Genomic DNA, 15,266 nt, shown 5'->3' with positions numbered 1-15,266 from the left:
TCAAAAGAGTTTTTACATGATCTTTCTTAGATCATTCGTTAAATAAATACATACTTCTAACAGAAATCTATTATAACAGAATACATTCAGTGTTATATCATTTTCTCAGATAAAAGAATTTTTAATCATAAGAAAGATGATCGAGTTCAAAGTATCTGCACCGGGCAAAATCATTTTATTCGGAGAACATGCGGTGGTATATGGAAGAACTGCTGTGGCGAGTAGCATAAACTTACGTACCACTCTTAAATTCACTGAACGGAAAAGATCACAATGTTCAAAGAACAACATTAAGATAGAGTTCCCTGATATCAAATTATCTTTTAAGCTTCCTTTTAATGTATTTCTAAACTACTTCTTTAAAGATAATTTCAATTATCCATTGGTAAAAAAAAATGATCAATTGCATAGTTGTGTGAGTGCTTTTTTCGATTCGATAAAGGATTCGACAGACAACAGCAACAATGAAATTACCGAGGAACAGAAATTAAGTTTACAAGCGTTCTTTTATTTGCTTGTTTATATCGCTTATGAAGAATGTATTGATATAAAAGAAACTTCCCTTCACGTGCATTTATCCACGGAATTAAAAGTTGGCACTGGTCTGGGTAGTTCGGCATCATTCGCAGTATGTCTTTCAGCATGTTTTCTACATTGGTCGTTTCTACAGAAGGGCAATCATCACTCTGAGTTTAACAAGAACGAGCTCGATAAAATTTCGCAATATGCTCTAAACTGTGAGAAAATTATGCACGAATCTCCATCCGGAATCGACAATAGCGTGTGCACATATGGTTCGATGATAAAATTTCAACACAAACGGGTGATAAACACGTTATCACATATATCGAATATAAAAATTTTACTGGTTAATACGAATATTACTCGGAGTACAAAAAGTCAAATCAAACGAGCAGCGCGTACAAGAGATTTATACCCTGGAATCATCAATCCTATTTTGGATTGTATCGATAAATGTTCGCAAAATGCTTGGGAGATATTTACAGAAATGAATAAAAACGTCAATAAAGCTACAATATTTATGGAAGAGAATTGGTTTGAAAAGTTATCGGTAAATGTCATGTGTGTTTGTGGACTTTAATATATCATTTTGTTACATATATATTTTTTTATAACATTTTTAAAACTCATACATGTAATATGTTGGAAATTGTAACCATTTTTTAATGTACACTTCACAGACTCTTATGAATATGAATCAAGGATTTCTAATTTCATTAGATGTGACACATCCAAAATTAGAGATAATTTGTGCACTGGCAGATATGTATTCATATGGAGCGAAGCTTACGGGTGCTGGTGGAGGTGGATATGCATACATTTTACTGCCGCCAGACGTTGAAAATAAATCCATCAAGCTTTTCTCAAAACAATTACACGAAAAGGGTTTCGATGTCACGATGACCAGTCTAGGTGATAGCGGAGTGAAAATAGAGGATTTAGAATAAATTATTTATATATATTATAATTAAATATGAATTAAAATAAATATTATACAATGACATTCTTTATGGAAGAACAGAGAAAAATATAAGTTTATATATAATATTCTGTATACACATAAATAATAAATCATGTATTTGTTAAATAAACATACGAATTATTACATTAAAAATAAAAAAATAACAATAAAACATTCTTTCACGCTAATAATACATAACAATATTACAACAATATTACTATATAATACACTCGTATTAGCATTATACAAAATTGACTCGAGATGAAAGAATATATTTGCTTCATTCTTTTAATTAAAATATTAAATTTTGTAAATTGGAATTCATTTATAAGAAAAAAATTAATAAATATAGCTAAGATCATTTTGCTCCCGATCCCACGATCTTCGAGTTCGTCCTGGCGATTTTATTTTAATAAAATTAAGTTTTTTGCAATGCGATCTATAGAATGACGAAGACAACGTTGCTTATCATCTGTATAAAAATAATGTCAAAATGATCCAACATACAAGATTATTTTTTATAATATACTTTGCAATAATTAAAATCAAAGTATATTTATATTTGCCGCATACATAAATTATTATCACTATGAAATTGCATTAACATGAATTCAAGAAATAATTATTTTCTAAGAATGAATCTTTTCGTAATATTTATGACTAGTTGTAATATCAAAATCTATAAAGGAAGTTATTCATTTGCGTTATAATTAGTATCTTTTAGAATTCTATCGATCACTACACGGAGAAAATCTTTTTTAGAATTTGGAAATAGTCCTGGGACATTGTACTTCAAAGAATTTTATACAAATTTCTCTTATTTATTAATAAAATTATAATAAAATATAAAATTAGTTTGATCAATTTTACTGAAGTGCATGATAAAAATTTTTTTAATATTGTATTGTACCACAACTACCACATTTTCAGGGTAAATTAAAAAAAATTCTCTCCGTGTATAAAATAAAATTTTCAATATGTGAAACATTAGCTTTTCTTACTTAAGATAATGCTTAAACAAGCTACGTTGTTGATAAATGCACTTACACGAATGTAAGAGATATTTATATAAATTAATCTTCAAAATATGGTCTAAGTCAAAGTCATCTAATTTACTGAGTAGGTATACTATCATTTTGCTGATGACGCAAATTGCCGTTTAGTATAAGATGATCGGTATCAGAGATGCCTCCATCGTTGCTTCCATCTTCCACATTATGTGTTACATTAGGTGTAAGTTGCTTTTCTTCGGACTTTACTTCGGCTATCCATTCATTTATTTCATACGTATACATCTTTCTCTGTAAAACCTCTCGCGTTCGTGGCCGTGAACCGATAAAAAAAGTGCTTCCTCCAACAACCAAAGAGTTGCGTAGATCTTCCAGAATTTGAAAATCTTCGATTATGCATTGCAATTCATTCCATTTTAATTCCACTTTTTCGTGGAGCATTTTTTCTTCTAAAAATTACAAAAAAATTATAAAATTGACGAAAAAGATCTCTATTGCTTAAAGTATATATTTATTACCGTCATGTTTGGAAGTTGATTTTTTATATTGTATTCTAAATCGAAAAGCTTCCAAAAAACTGGATACCACAATAGTCAGTACGATCATAGTCACCAGATAAAATATCATGAAGTATATCCTTGTGTACACGCCCGCAATAAATGCGTATGCATCCATTTGTACATACCAATTATTAACAACTGTTAATTCGAAAAGTGTAATGCTACTCGCCATGAGATTGTCGAAAGTGTTAAGATAATAATATCCCAACTCCGAGCTATCATTGACAGAGTACCGATAGAAATCTTTAATAGGCGTATCCCTATTGAACATATTTAATAAAATCAGATTTATATATAAAAAAGTTAAGAGAAAAAATATATAATTATTGATTTGATACTAACTGGCAGCAATCGCGCATGTCGTATCCGGCAAACAATTCCATTCCAATGATCGCGAAAAAGTAATACAAGACCAGCATGACAATCGCAGTCGAACACATCTGGGGAAACAGAATTACGAGAGTGCCGAAAACATCTCGATAGCGTTTCTTAATCTTAAATAATCTCAGTGTTCTGAGAGGTCGGAACAAAACTAGAAATGTAGCCGACGGGAATATCATAAGAGCGCACATGGCGACGCTGGTCATTACTGTTGTCCCGAAATCAAAGAGATTCCATCCAGAGCTCAGATAAGATTGAACACCAAGAGCTAATACTTTTATGAATGCTTCAGCAATAAAAACTGTAAATTTATTTACACATTTTAATCATGAATTTTTTTACATTTTAAGATATTTGTTTTAGCAGATTATTTTTTTTTTTTACTCACGTTCAGCGAACAACAGAGTATCCCAACACGCAGCGAATGCGTGCACCGATTTCTCAAGACAGTTACTCGGTTCAAAGATTCTTATTATCATGGCGATACAATTACCGATAATGATCATATCTACAAAATTACAAATGATGAAATACAAGGCATTCTTATATATAAAATTATTTATTCATATTATACTTACACACCAAAGTTTCAAAGTAAGACCACTTGATCATAGCATTAGCTCCTTTGCACAGCGTTTGCAAAGGCCACCACAAAGTGCGGTACCATGGTACATCAGAATATTGCAAGGACCACTGAAGTGTATTGGCATCATAAATGGATAAGAATTCCTCGCAATTTAGAGCGCCACTTCCCGTTTTATTCATATGACAAAACATTAAAACGATGTCACATATGGCTACAAAAATTATATATTATTATTGTAGATATAAAGTTATTTCTATTACTTTTAGAGTTCTTTTGTAAAGAATGAAATTTGAGTACATGTTGTATGCGCGTTTGACAAAGAAATAGTACTTAAGTTGATTAACAAATCTTGTATACATACATTTATTCGGAGCATAATATCGCATCAATCCTTCAAATTGACGAAATCGTATCTTATCAGGGTTTTGCTTGGAAACCAAAAGTTCGAAAGCATGTTGACACGCTTTCCTTTTGTGCAGGAACAATTTCTTGAATTTATCGCGCTCGCAAGATGTGAATGTCTCGTTTACCACCGCCAGCATTAAATTCATCATTACATACAACATGGTACACAAATAAGATACAAAGTATATCGCGTACCACTTATTTTGGGAATATGACGGCATCATTACATCTGGAAAACTACAAAGTGCGTTGTCGATTATATTATTAAATTAGTATATTATTATATTAATTATTATATTATTAAATTATATTATTAAATTAATTATATTGTCAGATTGTATCTACTCACTTGGCAGTGGTAAGAAGAACAAACAGGCTGACGAAACTATCTTGCATTGTGGCGAAATGTGCGTTTATTTCACAGAACATATAATAGCCCAATACGGTATATACAATAATCAAGAAAAAAAGGAGGCCCAACATATCTAGGATAGGTGGTAGCGTAAAAAGTATTTGCCTTATGAATCTCCTTACACCGCCGCAATATTTCGTGTCTATTAAAAAGATCGGTCTAAGGGCGCGCGTTACACGAACATGTGAGGATTGCCGTACTAGAACTGTCATAGCTTCGAGAAACATGATTGCTAATGTAATGCACTGAAATAGAAATTATTATGAATAAGAATATTCGAAAGAACCTAGCTCCTAACTCGTCAATAACTTAGCTCCATAATCGGCAGCCGTTACATTTTTCATAATCATTTCAAACCGTCATTCTCTAATCATTTAAATTTTATGAGGAATATTGCGACGCGTCTGACATTGCACTAATTCCAAAACTCATTATGTAAGTAAGGTAATAAATCATTACATATTCGTTGCAGTAACCATTACTCATCACGCACAATGCGGTCGTTGATCGTTAATAAATACGATTACTGTCTGATACTCTATATATCGTTGCATAATAATGATCAGTCACAAGTGTACGAACGAGCAACTTTTGGATAATCCGATTATATGAATAATCCGTAACGTGTTTTCATTACAAGACACCTTCGTAAACACGTTACTAAATTATGATGCAGTATTCTGCTTTTTCAAACATTTGTAATGTAGAAATATTTATGTAGAAATATTTCCAGTAAAAGTATCTTACTTTTAACATTGTACGTTTGTGTTTTAACATAGGTGCCCAGCCAGTCCATCTCAGCTTTAAAGTCAATTGCACACCGATAGTAATTAACGCAAGTAATTCTACCGAACCATGTACCCATACTGGTACCTATGACAAAATATACATGAAAGATATCGATAAAGAAAAAGTGATATGCCATTTATCTGTGCATAAATACTTTGAATAGCGATAGAGCAGGCTCTTCTACAAATGCTAGAGACAAGAGAATTAACGAAATCAATAAATCCAATCCATTGTACCAACTGTTATGGACTAAGAAATACGCTGGCATATCTTCAGGATGCCTTGGATGAGAATCAAATTTCTCATTGTTTCTGCCTTCCTGAAACAATAATCACTTTGATGATAATGATAAAAATAATCATATATTAATCTTGATTATCAATAAATTATAACTTGATAGTACTTAACATTTCACATATACATGTGAAATACAATATTGTTTAATTATGAAATACTTACAATGTGAGAAATATAAACTATACGTCTCTGTATTACATAATAACTACATAGTAATTGCAGAATGTAATGTACTATAGAATACAATAGATATCCTTGAAAAAAATAATTGGCCACTCAATTTTCCGCAAGCGGAACAAATACGCACAAGCATATACATGTAATCTCTGTTAATTATTATCATTTTAGATAAGATTTGAATAATCAATATATAGTTACCTCTAAATATATTGCAGCTTCACGACAATTCATTTCCCAATGCATTTTCCAATGCACGTCGCACGTAGTGAACACTGTATTCTCGGTCATGCTTTCAGTTTGACTCGCTTCGCACTTATAATTTAGCTGATTAGTGTTGTTAGCATTGCCAAATGATGACCTTATACGACTTCCTGAAGAAGGTGAGGACAGCATGGAACCATATTCTGCAAAAAAAATCTGCAATTATCTCAATAATCATAACATATTTTTAAAAAAAATCATAAAAATTTCTCGACAAATAATAAATACTGCAATTAAATACTTTTCATAAATTAATAAAATTTCACAAATATAAAGTGTAATCTGGCACATTTGTTAAAGAGAAATGATTTCTACACGGCTACATGCCGTGACTCAACAAAGAGTCTCAGGTAGAATATCGATTTGTCTCGTCCGAAAGAGACAGTCATTCAAAAGCAATATCCTTCCTGTCAACAGTGCGCAATTCACATTGTAGCCATTTCGTACTGCAGGATACAGGAACTTTAGATGTATCTAGGTCAACGAAAATGTTTTAGCGAGTGTTAATCGACTTACGTCGATTCGAGCCATTAGTAATCTCCTGATCGAGCGGCTGATTTGTATCGTTATTGAATCGTTGGTAATTGTTGTCGTGTTCACTGAGCTGCGATGAAGACATTGAAGCGAGCGCGTATCCTTTCCGTGTCGTCCAGCTAATGCGCGACTGCACTGACTGTACTGTGCGCGCTCTCCCAACGTCGGCGCGTCATTATTGACGGGCCCTGGGAGTCCTGGGATCAGCTCTTTGCTTCCAATGTGTTAGTGTACATTCCAACTGCGCGACGTACTAAGCGCATGGGCATATATAGACAAATGTATGATACGCTCCATGCTATCGTCTATCAACAAGAGATACATTGGCGTTATCTGCAATACCAAACCAAAACGCATATGCACGCCCACGTCTTGGAGAGGAAAAGCGAGAAGAAAGTGCAATCTGTCGATCTCCATCGTGTTCTCCATTCATGTCCTTCACAACCCGCGATTAGTTACACCACTGCGTTGCCATCTGCCACTTATCTAGGATTTTTTTTCAACTGAATGTTATAACGGCGATGAAAGTTCTTCTATATTTTTATCTCGATCTTATTATCTTCTTCGCTCAGCGATATAGTGGACTTTCTTTCTAAATTGCAATCGGGAATCTTGCGTATTGTTGGAGTTTTATACCTATAATGTATAGACGTTTACAATTAATAAATGTTGAATTATGTATGTAAAGATTCGGGCACGATTCGTGGGAGCATAGAAATTAATTTCTATCGTTATCTTGTTAAAACAAAATACAAGATTTTAAAGTTCACACAAAGAATAAAGACAGATAGTTAGGATATAACACCTGTCAATTATATATATAATCATATCGTAAAAAATCATATGTAGATGTTTAATAATATATACTAAAAGAGTTAATTGTCCCTGGCCATATAATATTAGATGTAGTAAAAAGAAATCCATTATTTTTCCAATAGATGACTTTAGTAATCTGTATCACGCGTAGACGAGATACAGATTACTAAAGCCATCGATTGGAAAAATAATGGATTTCTTTTTACTACACCTAATAAAAGAGCACAAGAATACGATTCTTTATCTTTCAATGATAACCAAATGCCGCTACATTTCTCGTGCACTTATGCATAAAATTACGTATAATCTGAGCGTTCAAGCAATTTTATGTAATCGTATACTCGGCCGACTCTTATCAGCCGCAAGTATACCGAGCAATTAGAAATAATACCTTATCACAAAATAATAATTACTTCCTAATTATTTCCATAATTTATAAAATTACGCAAAAATTAGAAGAAAGATAACATAATGCAGGAAATTTCAACTTTGCAAGAATTTAAGTAATGCACATTGTATATCTATAATCATAGAAAATAAATGATTTTTTTTAAATGCACTAATGGTCTCCCCTAATTGATTTTCAGCTGGTAATTTAGTATAATTTTAAATTCTTTAAATGATTTTTTTTTATTTAAATAAGAGAAATTCTGTTTTTGGTCATTTTTTTTTAAATATATTGCTAGTCCTGAGTAGCGACCATAGGTCTGTCCTTAAGCCTATTCTTTTTAAGTGAATTCTTGCTCGATTCATCTTTCCTATTTTTCTTTTCACATTGGGAAAAAAGATGGATTGGATGGAGTGCAGCTAAAAAACAGACCTTTTTTTCAGTTAAATTTCTTGCATCATTCATTTTTTGTTCTCTAACATGAAGAGAAAAAGAAAAAAGATAACTCAAGAAATTCGGGTAAAAAGAACAAATATCTTGTAAACTTCCGCCCTAAGGCGGAAATGAGAAAAGTGATAATTTCTCCATTACCTTAAAAAAATTTTCACTTTCATGTTTTTATCTTAGAGAACAAGTTATTTGATCATTAGCTTAGATATATAAAGAAAACACGATTTTTATTTCTTGTGCTATGAAATCAATATAATCTATTTGTAAATCACGTATGTAAATTTCCGTCGAATTCGAAATGCTTGCCGCGTGGCGTACATTACAATTGTAAATTCCACTTGTCACGTGCGCGTACTTCACCGATAAAGCAGTCCAAGAGCGACAACTGAACTACGATCCTTATCAGTTAATAAGTTTCACTTTTTTGTAGGGCAATCTAGTCGAATATTTCTCTCTTATCACGACGTTACTCGCATCTTCGTTCCGTTTAGTCAAAATGATATGTTCAAGGTGATGAATCAACTTATATTCTATGAATTCACGTTACTTGTCAGAGTCTGATTAGTTTGGCTGCGTTGACAATATTAAAATTAGTCGATTATGTAATCGCAAGCATTTCCCTCGATTTTCATCTGTAAAACACAAATTGTTACTTGTTGTTGTTACTCGCACTTCCATATGAAAAAAATATTTTTACAATTGATACACTAATGTGATCGTAGATGCGAAAAATATGTACGAACAAACACAATTCAACTCGATCTACGGAGTTTAAACATTCAGGGCGATGTCCATCGCATAGACTGCATCGACGGCACTCACTTCGTAACTGTAACATTAAACGACGAGATAATCAACGTTAATGATGCTTATTGTGATCGATTCGATAATGAATGGCGGGAAGTCCAAACAGATCGTGATAAGGTGCTTTTTTATACACTGAGTCAGATCGTTTATCCAAATTTCGACGCACCACGACCGGAAAAATACGAGTCGTTGTATACTTTGGTGGACGAGTCCGATATTATTTTACTAAGATGGCAAGGAGGCAAAGCGATTGGATTTTATACCGTTAAACCTATAGGTAATTATGTGATGTTAGAAAAATTTAAAATGAAAATACAGATGCAATATTCTTAATTGTCCGTACAGGTACAGAAATATTCTCGACGAAAGAGAGATACATAATGCCTGTAGTAGATTCGGTGTATATTCGTTCGGAATATAGGAATCGAGGTTTCGGTACGGGAATCCTATCGGATGTAATCGCACGTTTCCCAAACGAAGACATCGGTTTCTCGAAGCCGATCTCCAGCGGAATGTTGAGAAGTGTGTATCCAGTTCCAACATATTAATATTTGTATTTATACATAATATGAACTTTTCTTATATATAGTATTGAAGACATTTCTGACGAATCGCAAGGAGTACCGATTGCGTTTCTGGGAGATCGCGGACTGTGATGTCAATGAGTCTCAGCAACTGATATGGTGTAATTTAAAAAGAGCAGTTTTATGACAAAAAGCATTTAGAATTTATTATAAAAGCCATCGCATGGCGTAACAGGATATTTATATATTTGTAATTATACATCATACTTGTAGATGCACATGTATGTATATATGTATACCTAGAGAAATATACATATACGTACGTACGTTGTGCATATATATATATATATATATATATATATATATATACTATATATATATATATGTATGTAGAAATTTTATATATATATATATAAATGGAATATATTATTTTTAAAAAATTTACCTTTACTTAAAGAAGAAAGGAGTATTCAAATTGCCTCATAAATGTATGAAACATATCTATATTATTTAATCCCTATAAATAGAATATATTCATTTTATTTTAAATTACTCTTAAATTCGTTTAACAAAATTGATCCTATAACCATTTTTTCACAATTCACGCAAACTTCCAATTGTCCGGCGTCAATGAATTTTATTGTCACCAATACCAATGATTTAGATGCTAAAGTATGGGCGGCAAACCTGTAAAAATTTGCAATGTTTTAGTCTTAATTAAGATTTAAAAAATACATTGAAGAAATGTTTATAAAATAAATGTAATTAGATTTACAATAAACGCATATCTTACCGAATAACTTCATCCTCGTTGGATACTCTTGCGACATTTGCAGTTTCAAACACTTTTTGAGGAAGAGCATTTTTGTTTCTAGAATATGGTATTTTCGCTATGTGCTCGTTCATACCTTTCAATTTGGCCTTTTCTGCATTGAACATGCTTTCAGGCAAAGTTACAGATCTTATTATTTCTCCGATCGGTGGTTTAATACTGACCGGACATGAATATTTCTCATCATTAATCGTGAAGTCAATGTTGAAATTGGCCGGTTGAGTGGAATCATTAAAATTTACGCCTAACGTCGAAGCTAACGTAGCGTTTACATCAAGCGACGATATTTGCGTAAAATCATGAATAAACATACCCTTTTGTAAATTCTAAAAAAAAAAGTAAACACAAAATATATTATTTCATAGTAACATATAACAGTAATATGTTATATAACACTTGGAACATTACTTACTTTGTTTCCTATTTGAATTTCCTTAATGACATCGTTGCTTTCATTAAAGAATGTTAATTCGATACTAACCAAATTTGAACTAACTAAATGTTGCGATCTTGTAAATCTATATTCAATTTTTAAACCGTGCCCTATAATGCTATTTAATAAAGTAGTCTTTTTTAATGGAACGTATGACGTCGATACTTCTCGAATACCATCTGTGATTGTTGAATTAATTGGAGTAAGAAAACCACCCAAACTAGGCGTCATCACAGGAGTCATTGGAACAACTATATAAACAAAAATGATATAATAAATGTATTAATATTAATTTTTTGAAATTCATTTCTTATTAAACCAACCATCATCCAGATCTAATAGCAGATCAAAGTTGCTTTTTGGTTTTTCTTTTACTTCTTGTTTAATAGCTTTCGGTTTCTCTTTTTCGTTTTCTTGAGTTTCGCTTTCCTCCTCTAAATCTTCAGAATCTGACTCTTCATCGCTCGACGATTCGCTCTCAGAATCGTCAGATTTTGTTTCATTTTTCTTTCCACTATCCGTTTCGGATTTATCTGATTCACTTGTATATTCTGAAGAATCGCTATCTTCGTCTGAAGATTCGCTGGACGACGAATTAGATGACTGGTTGTCCGATTCTGAAATTAAGAATAGAAAATTAAAGATAAATTTAAGCACATGATACATGAATAAATGTTATCGGACTGTACCTTCAGCGGGAGTGCTTTCCTCATCACTATAAAATGGTTTCTCCTTTTCCTTGTTCTTTTTCTTTTCCTTTTCTTTTCTATTATGGCGCTCTTCTTTAAGCTCTTGTGCAGTAGGCGGCGCGACATCTCGTACAGATGGATCTTGCGTAACTTCCGGGAAAGGTGGTAAAGGCCGGTATCCTACGCATGGCATATCCAGGTAATGAGACAGAGTGCCTAATTGATACTCCGAGTTTTTAAATCTAGATGTTAAAGTTGGTGCCGGTTTCGGTGCAAGGAAAACTCTCTTCGCGAACTGAGGAAGCTTCTTTACATCACCTTCTTCCTCGAAGATAAAATGCCGTAGAAAACGCGCGCGGTCTCGGATATCGTAGTTCTGATCATATTTGGCAAGTTGGAAGACATATTGACAAAACGGCTTTGTTTGCGAAGGATTGTTCAAGCATAATTTCACGGCCAAATTTAAAGTTTGCAGCTTCACTATATCCTGCTCGTTCACAAAACTTTTCGCCATTTTTCGGAGCACATCTGGTGCTATCTTAGGGACTCTGTCAGAGTATTCGCCTAGGAGCCACAAGATAGATGCTCTAGCTTGGGGCACCGTAATAAAATCCATTAATTTAGCCATATGAGCGATAATGTCTTTGTGTTCATTTGGCTGCGTTTGCAGGAGCTTTTTTATTACCACGACACTTTCTGCCACAATAGCCTCTGTGAAAAAATAAAAAAGCATAACATTTAATATGGTATAATATAATGTAGCATGTGTACTAAAAGAACTTTACCATCTCTATTGCTCAACAATGATACCAATCCATTGAGACACATATCAGTCACTTCTTTAATGTTACTTGCACATCTACCGATTGCTTGAATGCTAGCACCGACAAATTCTTTGTCACTGCTGGAGATGTATGTTTGAAATTCTCTCAGTATTACGCTGATGCTGGTTTCAGTTACCAAATTCGTCAGTATATCGAGTTTTAGAAGTTTTATGTGAGTAGGATCAGAAGTCCGCACAAAGAATGATTTCAAGAAAGGCTCAAACATTCCCTGTTGAACACAGAATAGAATGAATACGAATCAATTATAAAATGTCAATTGAATAACAGATTAATTTGTATCTTATCTCGGTACCACATTTACCTTTCTCGTAATTGATATACTGGCAATACAATGAAGCACAATACTCTGTACTTCTCTATGGCCTCTCAGTAATCTAATTAGTGCCTTTGCAGCGGTCATAACTTCGCTTCTGGGAGCTGCATGATGATATAATTGAGCAACCGCCATTACCACAGATGCATTTCGACTTTGTAACAAAGGTTTCGTGTTTCTTAACAGCAAACGATGATCGGGATCTAATGTAAACTTTGGTTTCTTTGTATTGGAAGAATCATCAGAATCGGAATCATAAAATGGCCGATTTTCGTCTTCTTCTAAATTCTGCAAATATTTTTAAAATTATTATAGGACTATGTATTTAACATCTCCCTATTTTCTGTTTCGAAGATATATATATATATATATATATATATATATATATATATATATATATATATATATACTTACATCTGTATTTGGATTAACAAATTGTGTTCTGGCGTATCTAGTGAGCATGTTAACAATAACCACTTGACCCCATTCGTCAACATCCACTAATAAATTACACAATTTTCTATAATTCTTATGAATAAGATCTATCCTTTCCGGACACACTTCTTCGAAAGCCATTACTGCCGAGCCTACCACAAGGGTAGTTTTATCAGACAGCAATTTTTCAAGTACGCCTATCAATTCTTCTTTTTGTTCATGGTCCAACGAGTATAATTTAGGAATAGCATGAGCAGCAGTTTTTCGCACATACGGTGACATATCACTAGCCGAGTCTTTAATGGCCAACATCACAATGGGCACTATCATCGAAACTCGTATACTAGATAATACCCTCAGAGCGCTTGCTCTTATGAGCTGATTGGGATCTTTCAGAGCCCTTTGAAATGTTGATATGGACAGAAGTGCCAAATCTTGTTGATCCTCTGCATAACGAACTAGATAAACGTATACCAGCTTTTTTACCTCAATATTCTTAGATACTACATTTTTTACAACAGCTGGAAACATTTCTGATGCATCTTTTCCTTTAGCCACCATCTGAAGGAAAATTATCGTTAGTATTACTACCAATCAAGGAAAAATATTGCATACAAAAATGTATAAAAATACTATATTGTATGTAGTTATGTAAATTTCTCTATTTTCATATATTTTTCAAGAACAAGGTCTTAAATCTAAATCATATAATTACCCCAATTATACGTTTCATGGCTTCTAACTTGAGTCCATCCTTGTTACTGTCCAGCATCTCCTTAAGATCATCGTGCCTGAAACAGATACACTTTTATGAAAATATCCATCTATGGTTGTGTTTGGAGAATACACTATCAGTGTTATCCTGTTTTACATATAATAAATAATAATAGTTGCTTTTTATTTATACCAGATGACTTGGATAATTCTCTTGTGATGTCATAACTCAATTGAATACACATTCTAATAAATGAGATTCAACTAAATTTTTTATAATCTATACAAACTGAACATTATTTGCTTTACAAAATGTTAACTTACATTAAAAGTGAGGTTATAAATCTGTGTTGTTACTCAATAATTTTGTCACCAACGTAATCAAGTAATTACATTATCTGAATATAAATTATTCATATAACTTTACTTAGTATCACTTGTGCGAAAACAGAAAACAACTAAAAAAGATGTGACATAAGGATATTGATAGAACATTCCTCAAATGCAGTCTGTATGTCATATTAAATATAAATGTGTTTCTACTAATAAAATAGAAATAACATGATACAGATGAAAGTACAATTCAATATTCATGACAGAGGTTTCAGTATGTTGCAAACTGACTTTAAATCATATTGTTCTGCGGTTAAAGGAACGATCTTATAGATAAACGAGATCACTCAATGAATCACTTCTAAGCTAATTACTTCTTGTATTCGGGATGAAATAATCCACTCATGAAGGAAGGAATTTCCATCGTATCAAAGAGATCCGCATCTGGAGTGGACGGCCTCTCGACACTGTAAGAGCCACCATTATTGGACATACTCGCGGCTGCCGTCAACATTCTTCCGTTTTATCTTATGCGAAACAATTCTTTTCCGAACGTAAAAAAGAAAAAGAGATCAAGTATCCCGAAATTATCCACGCATCAGGACACTCGTTCTTTGATTTTTGACAGCCGTCTTTAGCGAGCGGCCATATTGTTTCACGATTCCACATCACGGAAAGTGTAGCTGCACTATCATACACTTTCCGCGCATCAATACCACCGTTCGTGGACGTCTTTTCAGCTGAACTTCTCGTATGGTCTTTTCTCTTTTCCTCTTCATGTTGAAGAAA

General features: G+C 33.0%; 4 protein-coding genes across 6 annotated transcripts; 2 read left to right on the top strand and 2 right to left on the bottom strand.

Annotated features, from left to right (window-relative positions):
* The first annotated feature begins 112 nt into the window (after positions 1–112).
* Positions 113–1,613, top strand: LOC105145884 (uncharacterized). Its single transcript, XM_011055782.2, has 2 exons — positions 113–1,072; positions 1,203–1,613. Exons 1-2 carry the CDS (start codon positions 137–139, stop codon positions 1,467–1,469), a joined length of 1,203 nt encoding a protein of 400 aa, XP_011054084.1. The 5' UTR covers positions 113–136; the 3' UTR covers positions 1,470–1,613.
* On the bottom strand, positions 1,080–7,406 carry Tpcn1 (two pore segment channel 1). The gene is made up of 11 exons (XM_011055784.2): positions 6,881–7,406; positions 6,302–6,507; positions 5,781–5,945; positions 5,585–5,710; positions 4,775–5,082; positions 4,382–4,662; positions 4,013–4,231; positions 3,823–3,942; positions 3,396–3,735; positions 3,012–3,313; positions 1,080–2,942 (listed from the first exon to the last, which is right to left on the bottom strand). The coding sequence occupies exons 1-11, from the start codon at positions 6,981–6,983 to the stop codon at positions 2,596–2,598; spliced, it is 2,517 nt and encodes an 838-aa protein (XP_011054086.2). The 5' UTR covers positions 6,984–7,406; the 3' UTR covers positions 1,080–2,595.
* A 1,370-nt stretch (positions 7,407–8,776) lies between these two features.
* rb (adaptor related protein complex 3 subunit ruby) lies at positions 8,777–15,150 on the bottom strand. 3 transcript variants are annotated; one of them, XM_087410942.1, is made up of 12 exons: positions 14,852–15,150; positions 14,146–14,221; positions 13,410–13,991; positions 12,984–13,283; positions 12,623–12,890; positions 11,838–12,548; positions 11,472–11,765; positions 11,128–11,399; positions 10,677–11,041; positions 10,329–10,570; positions 9,250–9,381; positions 8,777–9,184 (listed from the first exon to the last, which is right to left on the bottom strand). In XM_087410942.1, exons 1-10 carry the CDS (start codon positions 14,989–14,991, stop codon positions 10,423–10,425), a joined length of 3,156 nt encoding a protein of 1,051 aa, XP_087267068.1. In that variant the 5' UTR covers positions 14,992–15,150; the 3' UTR covers positions 8,777–9,184; positions 9,250–9,381; positions 10,329–10,422. The 3 variants fall into 3 exon arrangements, with proteins under 3 accessions (XP_087267068.1, XP_087267069.1, XP_087267067.1); XM_087410943.1 differs by having other exon boundaries at positions 9,296–9,381; XM_087410941.1 differs by having other exon boundaries at positions 8,777–9,381.
* On the top strand, positions 8,948–10,209 carry LOC105145885 (soluble lamin-associated protein of 75 kDa). Its single transcript, XM_011055783.2, has 4 exons — positions 8,948–9,062; positions 9,275–9,636; positions 9,705–9,881; positions 9,949–10,209. Exons 1-4 carry the CDS (start codon positions 9,049–9,051, stop codon positions 10,068–10,070), a joined length of 675 nt encoding a protein of 224 aa, XP_011054085.2. The 5' UTR covers positions 8,948–9,048; the 3' UTR covers positions 10,071–10,209.
* Positions 15,151–15,266: the final 116 nt, after the last annotated feature.

The sequence above is a fragment of the Acromyrmex echinatior genome, chromosome 11 (assembly GCF_024713525.1).
Source record: "Acromyrmex echinatior isolate Ae372 chromosome 11, ASM2471352v2, whole genome shotgun sequence".
Taxonomy (NCBI): Eukaryota; Metazoa; Arthropoda; class Insecta; order Hymenoptera; family Formicidae; genus Acromyrmex; species Acromyrmex echinatior.
This window is presented reverse-complemented; position numbering and strand designations above follow the sequence as displayed.

Excerpts from the sequence above, each read along its gene's own strand:
- Tpcn1 (XM_011055784.2), bottom strand. The coding sequence starts at position 6,983 with ATGTCTTCATCGCAGCTCAGTGAACACGACAACAATTACCAACGATTC. Across the intron at positions 3,736-3,822 it reads TACTCTGTTGTTCGCTGAAC|TTTTTATTGCTGAAGCATTC; the intron begins GTGAGTAAAAAA and ends ATAAATTTACAG. Across the intron at positions 2,943-3,011 it reads ATCAACTTCCAAACATGACG|AAGAAAAAATGCTCCACGAA; the intron begins GTAATAAATATA and ends TGTAATTTTTAG.
- LOC105145885 (XM_011055783.2), top strand. Across the intron at positions 9,637-9,704 it reads TTATACCGTTAAACCTATAG|GTACAGAAATATTCTCGACG; the intron begins GTAATTATGTGA and ends TTGTCCGTACAG. Across the intron at positions 9,882-9,948 it reads CTCCAGCGGAATGTTGAGAA|TATTGAAGACATTTCTGACG; the intron begins GTGTGTATCCAG and ends TCTTATATATAG.
- rb (XM_087410941.1), bottom strand. The coding sequence starts at position 14,991 with ATGTTGACGGCAGCCGCGAGTATGTCCAATAATGGTGGCTCTTACAGT. Across the intron at positions 12,891-12,983 it reads GTATATCAATTACGAGAAAG|GGAATGTTTGAGCCTTTCTT; the intron begins GTAAATGTGGTA and ends TGTGTTCAACAG. Across the intron at positions 11,400-11,471 it reads GCTATTAGATCTGGATGATG|TTGTTCCAATGACTCCTGTG; the intron begins GTTGGTTTAATA and ends TTGTTTATATAG.
- LOC105145884 (XM_011055782.2), top strand. The coding sequence starts at position 137 with ATGATCGAGTTCAAAGTATCTGCACCGGGCAAAATCATTTTATTCGGA. Across the intron at positions 1,073-1,202 it reads ATTGGTTTGAAAAGTTATCG|ACTCTTATGAATATGAATCA; the intron begins GTAAATGTCATG and ends TACACTTCACAG.